The sequence below is a fragment of the Brassica napus genome, chromosome C1, assembly GCF_020379485.1.
Source record: "Brassica napus cultivar Da-Ae chromosome C1, Da-Ae, whole genome shotgun sequence".
Lineage (NCBI taxonomy): Eukaryota > Viridiplantae > Streptophyta > Magnoliopsida > Brassicales > Brassicaceae > Brassica > Brassica napus.
This window is the reverse complement of record NC_063444.1, coordinates 27,047,173-27,064,423: the sequence shown is the minus strand read 5'-3', so window position 1 is coordinate 27,064,423 and position 17,251 is coordinate 27,047,173. Positions and strand designations below refer to the sequence as shown.

Sequence of the window (17,251 nt, the reverse complement as noted above, 5' to 3'; positions counted from 1 at the left end):
AGCTCTCATGTGCGCCTAACAACCTAGATCGGTAGAAATATATTCAGGAGTTGAAGCCACTCTCGTGGTTGTCAATTATCCTAAGTTCAGGGTTCTAGTTAGCTACTATAGAAGACAAGCAGTTAGATCAATTTTGTGAATGGTCCAATTAAATAACCTTAGCAGTTCTATGTTTCAATAATTCATCAAAATCCTAAAAACCCTAAATCTAACAAGAAAACTATTCTCACATAATTAAGCAAAGCGTAAAGATGAGCTGAATGAATTACATTAATAGATAGAGTAAGGAATACTAGGGTTCCCATAAAAATCTCTGAAGGAGTCTTTGATCTTCTCTACAAAAGCTTCTAAAAAAACCTATGTAATATGGAGGCTGTTTTCTATGTTTAAGATGTGTGTTTAGCCTAAACAATGGCTAAAACTATATAAAGCAGTGTAAAGTCGGCCAAGGGCAATCTTGTAATTTGTAGAAACTTTTGGGCCTGATTTGGGTTAAGTAAATTTGGTCCATCTACTCGCGTCGGTGTCGAGCGACACTAAGGAATAAGTGTCGATCGAAACTCTTTCTAAATCTCGACTTTGACTTTTGATTTCTTGAACAGCTATAGGTTTCCTCATCTTTAAGCTCTAAAATGCTCTTTAATGTCTAAAATGCTCCAAAACATACATGGACCTGTAAAGGCTCTAAAATAGACTCTAAACACATATAATAAACTCTAAAAAGGAGTTATATTATGGCTAAAACTGGTAAAATTCATTGTATATCAAATCCCGCATACTTATTCTTTGCTTGCCCTCAAGCAATATATAGAATAGTCCTTTGAAAGAGGTTTGAAAATTGCATGGATTCACATATCTTTAAAACTACTACCTTCACTTTTTCAATGTTGCAAGCCACATCAAATCATTGCCAACCTCAAAGGCACTTCCATGTACTAAATCCTAACTAAACAACTATACCATCCAGCCCACAGCTCAACTAATAGCGCATGACGTACCCCTTTACTGCCCTTATTTCTGCAAATAAAAGTGTAGGCTAAATATTGGGAGTATCGATCACTGAACACATGGACTCTTACTCAAGTAAGTGTCTGAACACACATGTAGTCTTTTCTAATTCATTTCCTCTTCCTTCTCTCTTCTCTGAATCATTTTTTTCTGATGAACAGTAAATTTGCTATAGTGTCGTTCCAGTCATCTGTTCTTTTTTCTTCTCCTGCAAAGTATAGGTGAATAATGGGATCATACAAATTTCCTACTCCTCGCTTCCAGCTTTGTGTGATCATTCCATTGAAATAGAATAACGGGGTTGCTGAAAATTATCCCATCCCTTTAAATTTCTGGAAATCATCTCAATTTTTTCTTTTATTTTCTTAGATGCTGAAGAGAGATGAGAGGGGAACCAAAAACACACGAACTTTTACCTTCCAAACTTGCAGGAGGAAACCGATCCGGTCACTACGAGAAATTATGAATATTGCTACCACAATATTTGTCACAATATATTCTTTTTTCGTCACAAATTTTCTATTGTGACCATTGTGTGAACACATCTAAAAATTCTCAATAAAATGGTCACAGTTCAATTTACGTGTCAAGATCGTCACAATTATAGTTACCATTAACCGTAGTAACAAATTTGTCACCTACTGTGACGAAATATCAAAGTCACAAAAAAAACACAATTTGTTACAAATTAAATTGTCATAAACACGTCCTAATCTGTGACCAAAATTAGCCACAAATTCGTTACAAGTTATTACCAAATTTGTGTTACCCATTAGTTACATATTTCTGACCAAAATTATGTCGCATATTTGTCACAATTAGAGACGAAAAAGATGGTAATGAAATTGTCACAAATTCCTTTTATTTGTGACGTTTTATTGTTACTAATCTTGTAACATATTACGACTAACAAAGTGAACAATAAATGTGGCAAATTAGTCACAGATTGTAGTTACAACATTAATTTTCAAATATATAAATATTACATATATATACAATGAAACACTAAAAACGTTGAGTTACCATTAGCATACCAAATACAAGTTAACATCGAAATCAAATAACAAAGATATTAAAAACATGCATGGGGTGAACGTAAACTTCATGGAAGGTGGAAAGTTCTGGTGGTGGATCCAAGTCTAGACATTCAGATTTGTGATAGACTGAACAATAGTCTCCATATTCTCAAGTGTTTTTTGAAACTGCAGATTCTCTTCATGGCTCTGTTTTAGTTCTGCTTTTTCCACCTCTTGCAATCTTTGTGTTATCATTTCAACTTCTTCATAAGCTTCGGGTTCATTCGACGAAATATCACAATATGGTAAAATCTTACTGTGTAATAATGCTCCAAGTACAACGACACGTCCCTTTTTAGACATTCCAACAGCGTAATAGAAATGACAAAACATGAGAACAAAAACAAAAGCACTACAAAAACTGTAACTACAAGAAATAAATAAATACTAGTATTTACCATATAAAACATCACAGGAAATGCATGTGTAGTTCGTAAAAAAGAAAGAGTGATTTAACACTTTTGTGTCTTTCTTTACACTAAATAACTAGATTAAGACTCGTGCAAGAACATTATATATATATATATATATTATTTTATGTATTATATGTTTTTACATATTATAAAATAATAAATATATATTAAATAATTAAAAGTCAATAACTATTACATATACAATTAAACTGGTGCGAAGATATAAATCAATTTTATGAATCCAAATTTTTTTTTATTTGATAGGACATATAATTAAATTTAAATGATATTCACATTCATAGTATATTTTTAATATTAATGTCTATTAAATGATGTTTTCTACTCATATGGCTTTTCGATCATTTGTATCTTTTATACTAAAAAAATTAAATTACTGATAAAAAAATTTCCATTAATAGTTTTAGTAATTTATAATTTTTAAAACATTAAGTTGTCAATGTTTGTTCAAAGCTTTTATAAAAAAAAATTGTTGAAAGTAAATTTTGAAATTAAAATATTTATGTATTTTATATGGTATATAGTTTAATCTAAAACGATATATATATATCTTCTAATCTTAATAATTAATTAAATTAGACTTTTTACTTATAAGATTTTGTAATCATTTGTATTTTGTCATTAAAAAAATTTAAAACATGGATCACAAAATTTGAATGTGAGACTTTTAACAGCTTTAGTAATTTATAGTCATTTTTAAAAATTCAAAATATAACATATACAGAAAAATCTAATTTTTTTATTATATGGTTAATGTGGTTGTTTCATTTATTTTAATAGTTTAAAATTAAACAAATATGATAGAAGATACACTAATTTTTATCAAATCTTTATTATTCAAAATCATTAATTGTCATTTATTCTTTAGTCATATTAGACAATTCCGTAACTTTTATTTAAGGAAATAATAAAGAATATTAATAATGAATTTATGGTTAGTTTAATAAAAAGCTTATTATATAAATAGATGGACCAACCTATTTCTCTAATGATTTTAAGAATCATTCTAGTGATGACATGTGTCTACAAAAAAAAGTTGTAATGTTTCTCAATTAATATATATGGGATACAATCCACCTGACAGGCACATTACGGGGGAGAGAGAAGAAATGTTGGACCCTAAAGTACTTCCTTCCTTAGGAAAAAAAAATAACTAGATTAGGATAAGGAAAAAAAAGAGTAACTTACTAAAAGGTATGTCTATATACGTCAAAACACACTACAAAAAAAATTTAACTTGATAGCACATTGTTATATCACATTTTACTGAACTGATATCGTTGATGATTTATAAATTTCCGTATTATATAATAGCGTTAGATAAACGCTATGATAGAGTAAAACCTAAAATAACACTTAATTAATGCTATTTTAAAAATTAAGTGAGCGGAAAAATAAAATCATTGATTCCGCCAATATTCAGCGGAAAAATTGACTTAAGCACCAAAAACATTATTTAAGCGGCTTCAGTAATCCTATCAAAGACGTATAATAGCATTTTCCTAACGCTAAGAAAAACTATGTGAACCCTAAACCCTAAACATGGTTTTAAACCATAAATTCTATAGACAACCCTTAAAACTCTAATATTTTCATATTATAACTTCAAATCTTAAAACTATATCAGAATTTAATATTTTTATCTTAAACTTTAATTTCCTCAACACAAATATTAAATCTTCAATCAAACTCTTTTATATCTAAACACAATTTGTAATTTCGAAAATTCTTTAATTAGTTTTATAACTTTAAATTCATTTTAACATTTATAACCTCTAAACTAAAAATAAATAAATTTCAAACCCTATATCTAAACTCCAAACTCTATTCCCCCAAACCCCAAATATACTTCAAACCCTATGTACTGTACCATATATATATAGTTTCATATCTTAAATTCAAACCTTAAACTATAAATCCAAACCATACCCTAAATCATATACCTTAAATGCATACTAAAAACCTTTAAACTTTATTTTTTAAATACACAAATCTTATTGTTGTAGTATGTGTGAAATTAACATTCAAACTTAATATTTATAATTTTCAAACCTTATACCCCAAATTTAAACCTTAAACCAAATACTTCAAACCTTATATCATAAAACACTAAACTTTATTTCTAAATCTTATATCATAAAACACTAAATTTATTTTAAATTTCAAATCTCATATATGTGCTTCTAACCCTAATTATTTTCTAACTCTTACTTACAAAAGTAACAAAATATTAAAAACTAGATAAAAAATAGAAAACTTGCACTGGTCAAGGCACAAAGGGAAGGATTGACTTTGATTAGCCATCCACCGTTGATATGAAAAATCGTATGGTCACAAAATAATCAATAAATCAATTCTTTTTTTTTCTTCCTCTTAATTAATCATTTCAATACAAATAATATAATAAAGTGAAATGTTGAGATTGGTTAATATTTGATGACAAAAATAGCTAATTTTAACCATTGATTATTTTGATCCAACGGATCTAATTCACTCTCCTCTTTGTCCTATCATTTTCTTTTGGTCTTCCTCTCACCTCCAGACTCTCACGTTTCTCTCTTCTCATCTCTTCTGAGATTTCATTTCATCTTTCTACTCTTCTTCTTTCTTCACCATAGCAATCCTCATTCTACAAACACAAACCATCATCACAGTCACCTCGTCTACCACTAATTCTACCTCACCCACCATCACCTCCGCTCGACGCCACCATCACATCCGCCGTCTCCTCCTCCTTGTTCCCCACCTTCGCGGACCACAATCGCATCCTCCTCCTCCTCGTTACTCAACCACAAGCGATCATCTTCTCCACTACCACCACTGCTTCTGCCTCAATCACAATCGATTCTTCCTCTACCCCCATTACTCTCTTTTATCTTCTAATCTCAAAGATTTTTGTTTCACATTTTTCTTTTTCAGACCTAGATTCGTGAATGGGGATGACGCCGGTGAGACTGGAGATGACGAACAGAGGTCTCAAACAAACGTAAAGAAGTATTCACAAGATTGAAGTTGGATTCTAAGACAAATGAAGGTTGAGGAAGGCTAATCAGGCAGACGAAGCTTGAGTAAGGTGGAGAGCCAAAAGATGGTTGACGGGAAGTGGGAGTAGGCACGGAAGCTGCAGTGGAGGAGACACTGACGCCGGAAACAGAGACGACAACGTCTCCGGTCAAGGTTGGAAGAGGCGCAAGGCTCATGAAGGAGGCGGCTCGAATTTTTTTTAGGTTTAGATTTCTTTTAGATTTGGTTTAGTGTAAACCACCGAGTAAGGAAAATTGTGGTGGTTTGATTTTATTTTTTTATTTCTGGTTTAGTTTTATAAACCGGAATGTATTTGTAAACCAATTTTAATTTATAAATAAAATTTATTTTATTTAAATTATAAAACAATTTTCATTTAATTTTCAATTATTTAATTTTCAATTTAATTTTTAATTATACTTTTAATTATAATGTTTTTTGATTTATAGTATAATGACTACCAAAGTAGTGCTATAGTTAATTTAAATAATATCATTCAAATATTGCTATCGTATCTGCAGATTTCGTAGCGTTCAAAAAATGCTATCGTAGAAGAGGTACCTACGATGGCTGCCGATGACATAGCATTTATGAATTCGCTATGAAACTCCTACTATAGCATATTTTCCGCGCTAAGAATGTACATATTTCTTGTAGTGTTGGAACAATTCTGGTTTAGTTTGTTTTTTGTCTTATTATTATTCATTTCAACTTATGTTTTATTTCTTGTTTTTCACAAAGTTTAAAATACATAAAACAAAAATAGTTGTTATGATAAATTATAATTTCTTTTTCTCTATATTTTAACATCCATATTCATATATATATTTTATATATTTTAACAGTTATATAAAAAATACATGGTTATATACGATGTGGACGGAAAAATGTGTACATGTACAAAACTTAGATAATGTTATAAACCATTTAGTGATCGACCCATTTATCAGCCCGTGTAGCAAGACGGGCCAAGCCCATCCGCATGATCATACTGGCGCCTATCTACTCTTGTGTTTATATACATTATAGTTGGTGTTTATCTTACGTATTGCTAGTCATTATCTAGTTAAGGATAAGTACGATCTCATGTCGATCCAGTACTTAGACCGTCATTACCATATGTATATAAAGACCAGTTGGTCGACCTAATAATACACACAAGTTCCCCTCTTCATTCACAACACGTTATCAGCACGACCTTGTCTCTAAACCCTTCCAAAAATCGACCACCCATAAATCAAAAACCAAACGATCTCTTGCTATTTTCCGGCGACTCCTAAAGCTCTTCCAGTCGCCTCCTTTTCTCTCTGTCAGCAACCAGCAGCAGCTCTCTCTCCTCACAGACCGTTCAACTCATCACAAAAGGTTCAGGTATCTTCAGAAAACTCAAAACAAAACCAAAAAGGATTTAAACCCTCAGCCGCATACATACAGCTACATCTAGCCGTATGTCTTTGCAGAATAAAATCTAAAACCCTAATCTATTTTCAAAGCTTAAATCTCGTCTTGTTTCACCCTGTTTAAGCTTGTTTGATTTTTTTTAATCAACCTGATGTGAGTTAATTGCTAGAACCTTTTAGGTTGACAATTACACCAATTTTTTTACATATCCGACTGCTGCATCAACTTAATCTGATTGTTTGCTAGCATTAGAAACTTGTTCTTGAATGTTTAAAGTCTTTCTCTGATATGTTGAAATCGACTAGAACCTGTCTCAAATTTGAAAGAATTTTTTTAAATATTTTTAAGATAAATCCGATTTTTTTTTCTTATAGATAAATCTGAAATTTTAAAGATAAATCCGATTTTTTTTGATAAATCCGACTGAAAACAATATATTATATATTTTAATTTGATTTTCCTATTTTTTTTAAAAACCTTATTTTTTTATCTTAAAAAAAAAAGGATTTTCAGCATTTATCAGAAAAATATCGATTTATTTTTTTTTTCCTAATCCTACTAGGAATAGAAATTGCTAGTATTTATCTGAAAATAAATAAATTTCGGATTATTACTGATATACTAGCATTATCAAATCATTATATTTAATCTGATAAATATCGAAAACAAATAAAAGTAAGAAATGATTGCATTTTTTTTTGAAAATGTATACTAATCTGATTTCATGCATGGATTTAACTTTATCTCGATTTTGTATAGGTTTAACTTTACCTTCCTGCATATCACATGAAATCATCTGATTAGGATAGATCATTCATACTGATTAGTTTACTTTCATGTCGAAAATTGATAAAACTGATCAGATTTCATGCAATGGATTTAACTTTATCCTAGATGTATAGGTTTAACTTTACCTTCCTGCATATACATGAAATCGTTTGGATCATTGAAAAAAAAATATTGTTATTTACTTGCATTGCTTGTATCCGACTGAAAGAGTATGTGAATGATCCGATTATTTTCTTACTAATGGGGATAAACTACAAATATTTTTCAGATGTCAAAGATTGCGAATCTTGATTTCAGTGCTTTGAAAAGCAATGGTGACAACTACCTGGAATAGGCGGTTGATGCAAAGATCATGCTGCGATCAAAAGATCTTGGTGACACAATCACCAAAGACAACAATTCCAGTGACAAAGACAAGTATAGAGCTATCTACATGATACGCGACCATCTCCAAGAGAACTTGAAAACTCAGTACATGACCATGGAAAATCCATATGACCTTTGGATCGCTTTACAGCGAAGATATGACCACCAGAAAACGGTGTTGCTTCCAAAGGCTCAATATGATTGGAAACACATAAGGTTCTTGGACTACAAATCAGTAGACGAGTACAACTCAGTCCTGTTCAGAATTGTGTACAACTCAGTCCTGTTCAGAATTGTGTCCTTGTTAAGGTTATGTGGTGAAAAAGTAACCGAGGAAGAGATGCTTAATAAAACTCTCTCCACGTTTCCTCAAACCAACATGGTATTGCAACAGCAGTACAGAGAGAGGAATTTCACCACATATACTGAGTTGATAGAATGTCTCTTGTTGGCTGAAACAGTGAGATGAGACCTCCTGGTACAGCTCCATTACCTGACATCTCTAAGCTGGCTATAGAGCCAAAGAAAGAGAGTAACCTTGTCCAACACAATGACCATCCCGGTCCAAACCGTGGAAGAAGTCAAGGACGAGGTCGTGGTTCTTTTAAAGCACACGGGCGAGGACGTGGTCGCGGTACCACACCCGGCTTTAGCCGTGGTCGTGGCCGAGGCCGTAGTGTGTCTTTTAAACCACAGATCAAAGCTGATCGATGCCACAGATGTGGTATGGGTAATCATTGGGCAAAGAATTGCCGAACTCCTAAGCATTTGTGTGAGCTTTACATGGAGAGCTTAAAAAGAAACCCGGAAGCTAACATGGTTCGAGACCCGGGATATGATGGTGATGATGATGATGACTTGGAAGACGTCCAGGATCACCAGCACGAGTCAGACAAAGTTGATCACATGGAGTTTGAAACTTCAGACATACTGAAATAAGGAATTAAAATTCCATATCGTTTTTTTATTGTTTTCCCCTGGATTTGGTGTTCTTTAAGATTGTTTATCAGTGTTTGGCTTTGGATTTAACTTTATCCTTATGAATGAATAAAATTTTTTTCATTTCTCATATGCCTAAGAATTAGATCATTAAAGATACCATCTCTGAAAATTTTATTATTGTTCATTAACTTTATGATTATTGTTTTTGAAGAATGAAAAGTGGAATGGATACAATCGTGGTGGACAGTGGCACCAGCCACACCATTTTGAGAGACAAACGATTTTTCATACATCTCACACATAAGGTAGCTAACATCACCACTATAGCTGGCACGGCTAGCTTAATTGAAGGCTATGGCCACGCCAATATCTTATTGCCAAAAGGTACACATCTTGAGATTGAAGATGCTTTGTACTCACCTAGCTCAAACAGAAGTCTATTGAGCTTTAAAGACATAAGACTGAATGGTTTCCACATCGAAACAATGGGTGAAGGAAGTAAAGAATTCCTACAGATTTATAAAATCACCCAAGGCAATAAGAAAGTCTTTGAGACTATACCTGCGTGTGGGACTGGTCTTTATTATGCCCAGACCAGTCTTGTTGAGGCTAATGCCGTCTTGAATAAAGAATTCAAAGAAGAGTTCACTCTTTGGCACAATCGGCTGGGACACCCCGGTTCGAACATGATGCGAAAACTCATATCAAATTCAAATGGTCACAGTTTGAAAACAAAAAGAGTTATCCCTAAGAATATCACATGTGAAGCATGCTCACAAGGGAAACTAATTACTAAGCCATCACGTACCAAAGTGAATAAGGAAGTGACAAATTTCCTAGAAAGAATACAAGTTGATATTTGTGGACCAATACACCCACCCTGTGGGACATTTAGATATTTTATGGTCCTGATTGATGCATCCACAAGATGGTCACATGTTTGTCTCCTATCAACTCGTAATCTAGCACTTGCAAGATTGCTGGCTCAGATAATAAGACTGAGAGCACATTTTCCAGATTTTCCATTAAAGACTATACGTCTAGACAATGCAAGTGAATTCACTTCCCAAGCTTTTAATGACTATTGTATGTCCATGGGGGTAAGTGTGGAGCATTCTGTAGCACATGTCCATACTCAGAATGGCCTGGCTGAATCCTTTATAAAACGGATCCAGCTGATTGCCCGGCCACTCTTAATGAATACCAAACTCCCAGTATCAGCTTGGGGACATGCAGTACTACATGCAGCTGAGCTAATTCGCATCAGGCCATCTAGTGAGCACAAATACTCGCCATCCCAACTACTAACGGGTCATGAGCCAGATATATCCCATCTAAGAGTTTTTGGATGTGCCGTCCAAGTGCCTATAGCACCACCACAGAGAACAAAGATGGGACCTCAGAGGAGGATGGGAGTATATGTTGGATACGATTCCCCTTCTATTATTAAGTACCTAGAGCCAACAACAGGTGATTTGTTTAAGGCCAGGTTCGCGGATTGTCATTTTGATGAATCCCAGTATCCAGCATTAGGGGGAGATTATGGTAAGCTGGTACAGGATATAAAATGGAATCAAACATCCTTAACATGGCAGGATCCTCGGACTAGAGATTGTGATCTAGAAGTCCGGAAGATTATACATCTTCAAGAGCTAGCTAACAGATTGCCAGATTCCTTTGCTGACCCAAATAGAGTAACCAAGTCATACATACCAGCTGCAAATGCACCAATAAGACTTGATGTCCGTGATGGACATAATCAGGCTGCTACTACGTCTAAACCACAATTGAAACGTGGTAGACCAGTAGGTTCCAAAGACAAAGAAGTTCGGAAAAGAAAGAGTGCAAAGAAATCCGACAAAGTGGAAACTCTAGACATGGAAAAGGAAACTCATGTACCACCAAAAGATACTTGGGACGCTAAGAATCAAGGTAATGAAGTTCCTGACAATAATGAGATCTCAATAAATTATGTCATGTCTGGAAGGAAATGGAACAGAAAACATGTCGACATGAGTGATATATTTGCTTATAATGTAGCAGTCGAATTGATGGATAATAAGGATCTAGAACCCACATCTATACTAGAATGTATGCAACGACCAGATTGGTTGAAATGGAAAGAAGCCATTAATGTGGAGTTAGAATCACTGAAAAAGAGAGGAGTGTTTGGACAGATCATCCGGACACCTCACAACATAAAACCAGTGGGATACAAATGGGTTTTTGTGAGAAAAAGAAATGAGAAAGGAGAAGTTGTGAGATATAAAGCACGACTTGTTGCACAAGGATTCTCACAAAGACCAGGAATAGATTATGAGGAAACTTATTCCCCTGTGGTGGATGCTACGACCTTAAGATTTCTAATAAGTCTGGCTGTAAGAGAAGGTCTTGATATGCGGTTAATGGATGTTGTAACTGCCTACTTATATGGTCCACTGGATAATGAGATATACATGAAAATTCCAGATGGTATTGAATTGAAAAACAAAGAGAGTTCTCGAGAACAACATTGTATCAGATTGAACAAGTCTCTTTATGGATTAAAGCAATCAGGTCGAATGTGGTACAATAGACTGTCCGAATATCTCCTGAAAGAAGGATACAAAAACGACCAGATCTGCCCATGCATATTCATAAAGAAGTTCAATAAGGGTTTTGTAATCATTGCAGTATATGTAGATGATTTAAATATCCTAGGAACCTCTGGAGAAATTTCCCAAACTGTTGAATATCTCAAGAAAGAATTCGAGATGAAAGATCTTGGAAAAACAAAGTTTTGTTTGGGATTGCAACTTGAGTATATGAAAGATGGAATTCTTGTGCATCAAAAGGCATATACAGAAAAAGTACTCAAAAGATTTAATATGGACCAGTCTCACCCATTGACTAGCCCCATGGTCGTGAGAAGTCTTGGTCCGGACACTGACCCATTTGGTCCGAAGAAGAAAAATGAGGAAGTCCTTGGTCCCGAAGTGCCTTATCTCAGTGCCATAGGAGCTCTGATGTATTTAGCTGGCCACACACGACCAGACATCAGCTTTGCTGTGAACTTACTTTCTAGGTTCAGCTCCTGTCCGACCCAAAGGCACTGGAACGGGATTAAACATATACTTCGTTACCTACAAGGAACGAAAGACTTGGGTCTTATGTTTACTAACAAATCTAAGGAAGATTTAGTTGGTTTTGCTGATGCAGGTTATCTCTCTGATCCACATTATGCTAGATCTCAGACTGGTTATGTTTTTACACACGGTGGGACAGCTATATCCTGGCGGTCCATGAAGCAGACCATGGCAGCCACATCCTCTAACCACGCAGAAATATTAGCCATGCATGAAGCCAGCCGTGAGAGTGTATGGATGAGATCCATGACACAGCATATTCGTACCACTTGTGGTATGATCAAAGGAAAGGATCCACCGACCATCCTATACGAGGATAACACAGCATGCATCGCACAGCTTAAGGATGGATACATTAAAGGAGATAGGACGAAACATATTCTTCCTAAGTTCTTCTTTACACACGAGCTTCAGAAGGCAGGAGAGGTCCAAGTATTGCAAGTCCGTTCGAGTGAGAATTCAGCCGACCTCTTCACCAAGTCACTACCAACCTCAACGTTCAAGAAGCTCATATGGAAGATAGGCATGCGTCGACTGAAGGATCTTCGGTGATGCATTCATCAGGGGGAGTTCATGTGTTGTACTCTTTTTCCTGTCTTGTTTTCCCTTTTACCACATTGGGTTTTGGGTTTGTCAAGAGAGGTTTTAATGAGGCAACATCCAAAGCATGAATGAACCTTGAACGGATGTGTCGATCAAGGGGGAGTGTTATAAACCATTTAGTGATCGACCCATATATCAGCCCGTGTAGCAAGACGGGCCAAGCTCATCCGCAGGATCATACTGGCGCCTATCTACTCTTGTGTTTATCTACATTATAGTTGGTGTTTATCTTACGTATTGCTAGTCATTATCTAGTTAAGGATAAGTACGATCTCATGTCGATCCAGTACTTAGACCGTCATTACCATATGTATATAAAGATCAGTTGGTCGACCTAATAATACACACAAGTTCGCCTCTTCGTTCACAACAAATAAATTGAAAAGATGCGGACATGGATGAGATATGGTGGACAAAGATATTTTTCACAATTCATATATTGTTAGCTTATTTCAAATTCGAACAAAAAAACGTTTTATAGACAAAATTCTTAATCATAAAAAATGTTGTGGATGAGGTATGGTGAACAAAAATCTCAATCCTACAAAATTTATATACAAAATTTTGTGGACAGAATTTTGTGGACAACTCATACAAAAATTCAAAGCTTCCTTTCATGTAGCAGTGGTCTCTCACAATCACAGTACTTCCCATACAAATGTGTCTCAGACTCCGTTATCAAACATAGGATTAAACAATATGTTCCCAAAAGATCAGTCCCCGATTCTTACCGCTACATTATGTGCGATGTTACCACCAGAGCTATCACCCCTCACAAACCCCTGCAAAAAGTTCACAACCCTACGAAACTTTACAAGAGATAAGCCTCTTCAAATTCATTTAGGACTACCAGAACTAGAAGTCTGATCAGTCCATAGGGATCTCAATCAAAGAAAGAAAACTAAAGCCACTATAAGACAAAAGCTCTTAAATTAGAAAAGACACATCAAGCAACACACACGTTTCATCTCCCCAAACGATAAAATCTTTAAGCTTTGATAAAGAACATCAACACATACGTACCCAATCAAACACCACACGACTAAAGGTTCCAACTTCGAAAACAAAAGCTAATCACATAACTGATAAGAAACTATCTTTTTAATTACCGTACGTGATCGTTTCTTCCTGATATTGAAGTTCTTCCTTGTGAAGAAAAGGATAATCCCTCCAGCAACAACAAGCTCCTTCTTGATGTCTTGTCCTTCTCCAACAACAAACGTCTTCCTCACTATCTTAAAACATTCAAACATTGGATTTAAGCGTCTGATGGTGAAGTTTGAGAGAGACTAAAGTTCAAACAATTAATTTAAGGGAGCATTTGATGAGAGACTAAAAACCAGGAACTGAAATAAAGAGCAAACCCAAAGATGTATAGGAACTGAAATAACGAACATTAATGAACTAGGGTTCTGTTCCCACCATTAATAAATCTGAATTGCAGAATTGAGAGGCTCCACAACCATGAGGGTGACAGGGGAGACTCTGTTTTGTTTCGTCAAACAGTCCCGTCTTCAACCTTTGATTGTTACATCTCTTGAAGTCATCCATGGACAAGACAACGACGGAGAAAACGATGTTGTCACTTAAGGTTGTGTGGACAAAGATTCGTGGACAAGGTTGTCTTTACGGCAGCAGGGAGGCAAAGAACATGCCATACTAGAGCCAATCTGACTACCACACGACAGCCCCGATGGACTCTGTTCACGTCTTCGAAGGAGCAGAGCCGTCCAAGTTCACTCGGGTTTAGACGAAAGGCGCCGTGTTCGTCTCGACCCCAAGATAACTCCGACCACCAGTAACCACCGCCCCTCTTCTCTTCAGCCTAGAAAACGTCGTTCCACCGCTCCAAGCTCGAGATCTTCTGTAAAAGGGATGAGCCTGAGCCTCGTGCCTCCAACTCGGTGATGAAGAGCAACCGATCTATTGAAAAAACGACCTCCAGTATCTGGCTTTGATTAGACTCGAGATGATGTATGGATTCGTTTATGGACAGCGCTTTATATGTCTGATATGAAGCAAATATCATTGAACAATACAAGAAAGGAAATCACTACTTGAAGTACCAGCTCTAACAAGCTTATGAAAGCATAACGCCTTGACTGGAATTGCTTCCAATGTCTCAAACAACAGCTTATCAAAATATATAAGCATGAATAGTTTAGAGTTATATTAAACCAAAAAAAAAAGTTTAAGAGTTAGTCTCTTTCAAGCCACGAAATAGAGGCGATTGTATACTAGAATGTACTTTCTTGAAAATGATCAAGGAAAAGTGTAGGCTGAAGACAAGAGAGTTCAAAATATTGCAGGCTGAAGCAAAGAGCAAATGGTTTTTATGTTTTTGTTTTTTCGTCTTTACGTCTGAAAGTATATACAGTAGAAACTCACCTGTTTTCATTATAACTAAACTAATTGTAATTAAAAGTCACAAAATGTGATGAAGTTGTCTCACTTCCATACAAGTTGATGTCGTCATTTTAAGAACAGAAATTAAATAATTTTTTAAGAAAGTAGAAATCATATAAATTAGTGACATCTTTTGGCCGCATAATCAATAACAACATTTACGACTGAATTTTTCGTCACTAATTTGTAATTATTTGTAACAATTTTTTGTTACTTTTAATTTTGTCACAAAACTGTGACCAAATAGTAACTATTTTGCTACATAATAATTTTGTCACAAATTGGTCAACAAGTCGTCACTATATTGTGACTAACCATTTTGACACAACAATTAGTCATAATATCTATATATTCCCGTGTATACCAAACCCGAACAAAAAACATGCGATCGTTGTTGATTAAGGTTGGAAGTGAACTTTGGTTCATTCAGACATTCTCGGAAAGGATGGATGTTACTGGTACGTTATCTCCACTTATGATGTTTCCATTCAGTACACTATGCAATTAGTAAATCTAAGAATGACGCTAGAGAGTAATTAGATAATAAGGAGAATTGAAAAAATTCATCATCCCCTTTTTGACTCAATAAAAAATTAAATTGACACTAAAAATCAAAATAAAATACAATATCAGTAACTACCTCTCCCATACATAAAAAAAAAAATTCCTTAGTGTTATACAGTCTAAGATTGGTGAAAAAATAAATCATAAAGAAAAACTTAATAAGGAAAGACGGTCATACATGCTTTCTGACGTTAGTGTCGATCGACACAGTAAAGTGTCATACATGCCTTCTGATGTTAGCGTCGATCGACATAGTAAAGTAGAGATCGATACTTGTGATTCACTGTCGATCGACATTGATCAGGTGTCGGTCAATGCTTGTTGCAGGCCTCTTTTTCTTCGGATTCTTTTTTTTTGATCTGAAATAAGTAAATACAAAAAATCAGTAATAAATGAAAATAAAATTAAATTTGAAACTTACTAATGGATTGCCTCCCATGAAGCGCTTGTTTATAGTCTTTAACTTGACGTTTTGGAGGCTTTGTGCTAGTATGGAAGTAAATGAGTACTTTTTGGGAAACAAGTATCAACATCTTCCTTGTTCATCTTGAACAAGGTACCAACAAAGCTTCTTATGGCTTCTTATCCTCTGGTTCTGTGTTCTTGATGTCTCTGGATAATGGCACAATCCACTTTCAAATTTCCTCTATGAATTTGGTCAACCATCCAATATTGTTGTTGAGAGGGAAATAAGTTGCATTCAGCTTTCCCAGAAATCATCAAACATCCTTTCCTAAGCTGTAACAACTTTGATATGCCATGGATTTTATCCACTTTTATCCACAGTTTATATATGTTTTTAAAGTATTTTATATGCATTTTGGAGTCTTTTTAGAGTATTTACAGGTTCAGGTATTTTGGAGCATTTTGGGGCATTTTGGAGTAAAGTGGTGATTTTGGGACATTTTGGAGCTTTTATGAATGCATTGCTGAAAACAGAAGACGGAGTCGATTATTGGAGAAACCATCGATCGATGGATCACTATCACGTCGATCGACAGCGAGCCATCCGCGAAGGTTAATGACGATTTAAAGAAATTATGATTTTTACCCATAAGTTCCAAGATTTGCACCATGAGTCCCTAGCCGTCAGTTAGGCTATTTATTAGGTTTTTTTTGTTTTATCTGGACTTAAACTTATAGAGAGAGAGACTACTTTTGGAGGCAGACATCTCTACACCCTGAGAAGAGAGCTTAGGATTGGAGAGAGAGATCTGAACTTCATACCAGAGAAGAACTTGAACTTCCTTTATTTCTTACTCTACTTTGTTTGCTTTTCATCTTTATTTTATTTAAGTCGGTCAAGACATGTGGCCCGCTTCTCGCGCCTCTTTGTTGATCGACGACAAGTGATAGTTTTTGATCTATGTTTGACTCTAATGTCGATTCTCGGCTGGTTCAATGGGCAGGTACGAGTTTATTCTATCTTTATCTCTAAAATCCTCCAAAATCATCACATTGCTCCAAAAATACTTGAACTTGTAAAGACTCTAAAAAGACTCCAAAACATAATAAA

General features: G+C 34.9%; 1 protein-coding gene and 1 long non-coding RNA gene across 2 annotated transcripts; one reads left to right on the top strand and one right to left on the bottom strand.

Moving 5' to 3' along the window:
• Nucleotides 1-8,081: 8,081 nt before the first annotated feature.
• On the top strand, nt 8,082-9,034 carry LOC106373853. The gene is made up of 2 exons (XM_013813973.2): nt 8,082-8,404; nt 8,557-9,034. Exons 1-2 carry the CDS (start codon nt 8,082-8,084, stop codon nt 9,032-9,034), a joined length of 801 nt encoding a protein of 266 aa, XP_013669427.2.
• A 4,644-nt stretch (nt 9,035-13,678) lies between these two features.
• LOC106374885 lies at nt 13,679-16,098 on the bottom strand. Its single transcript, XR_002660305.2, has 2 exons — nt 14,188-16,098; nt 13,679-14,000 (listed from the first exon to the last, which is right to left on the bottom strand). It is a non-coding gene; the product is annotated as an uncharacterized LOC106374885 (long non-coding RNA).
• Nucleotides 16,099-17,251: the final 1,153 nt, after the last annotated feature.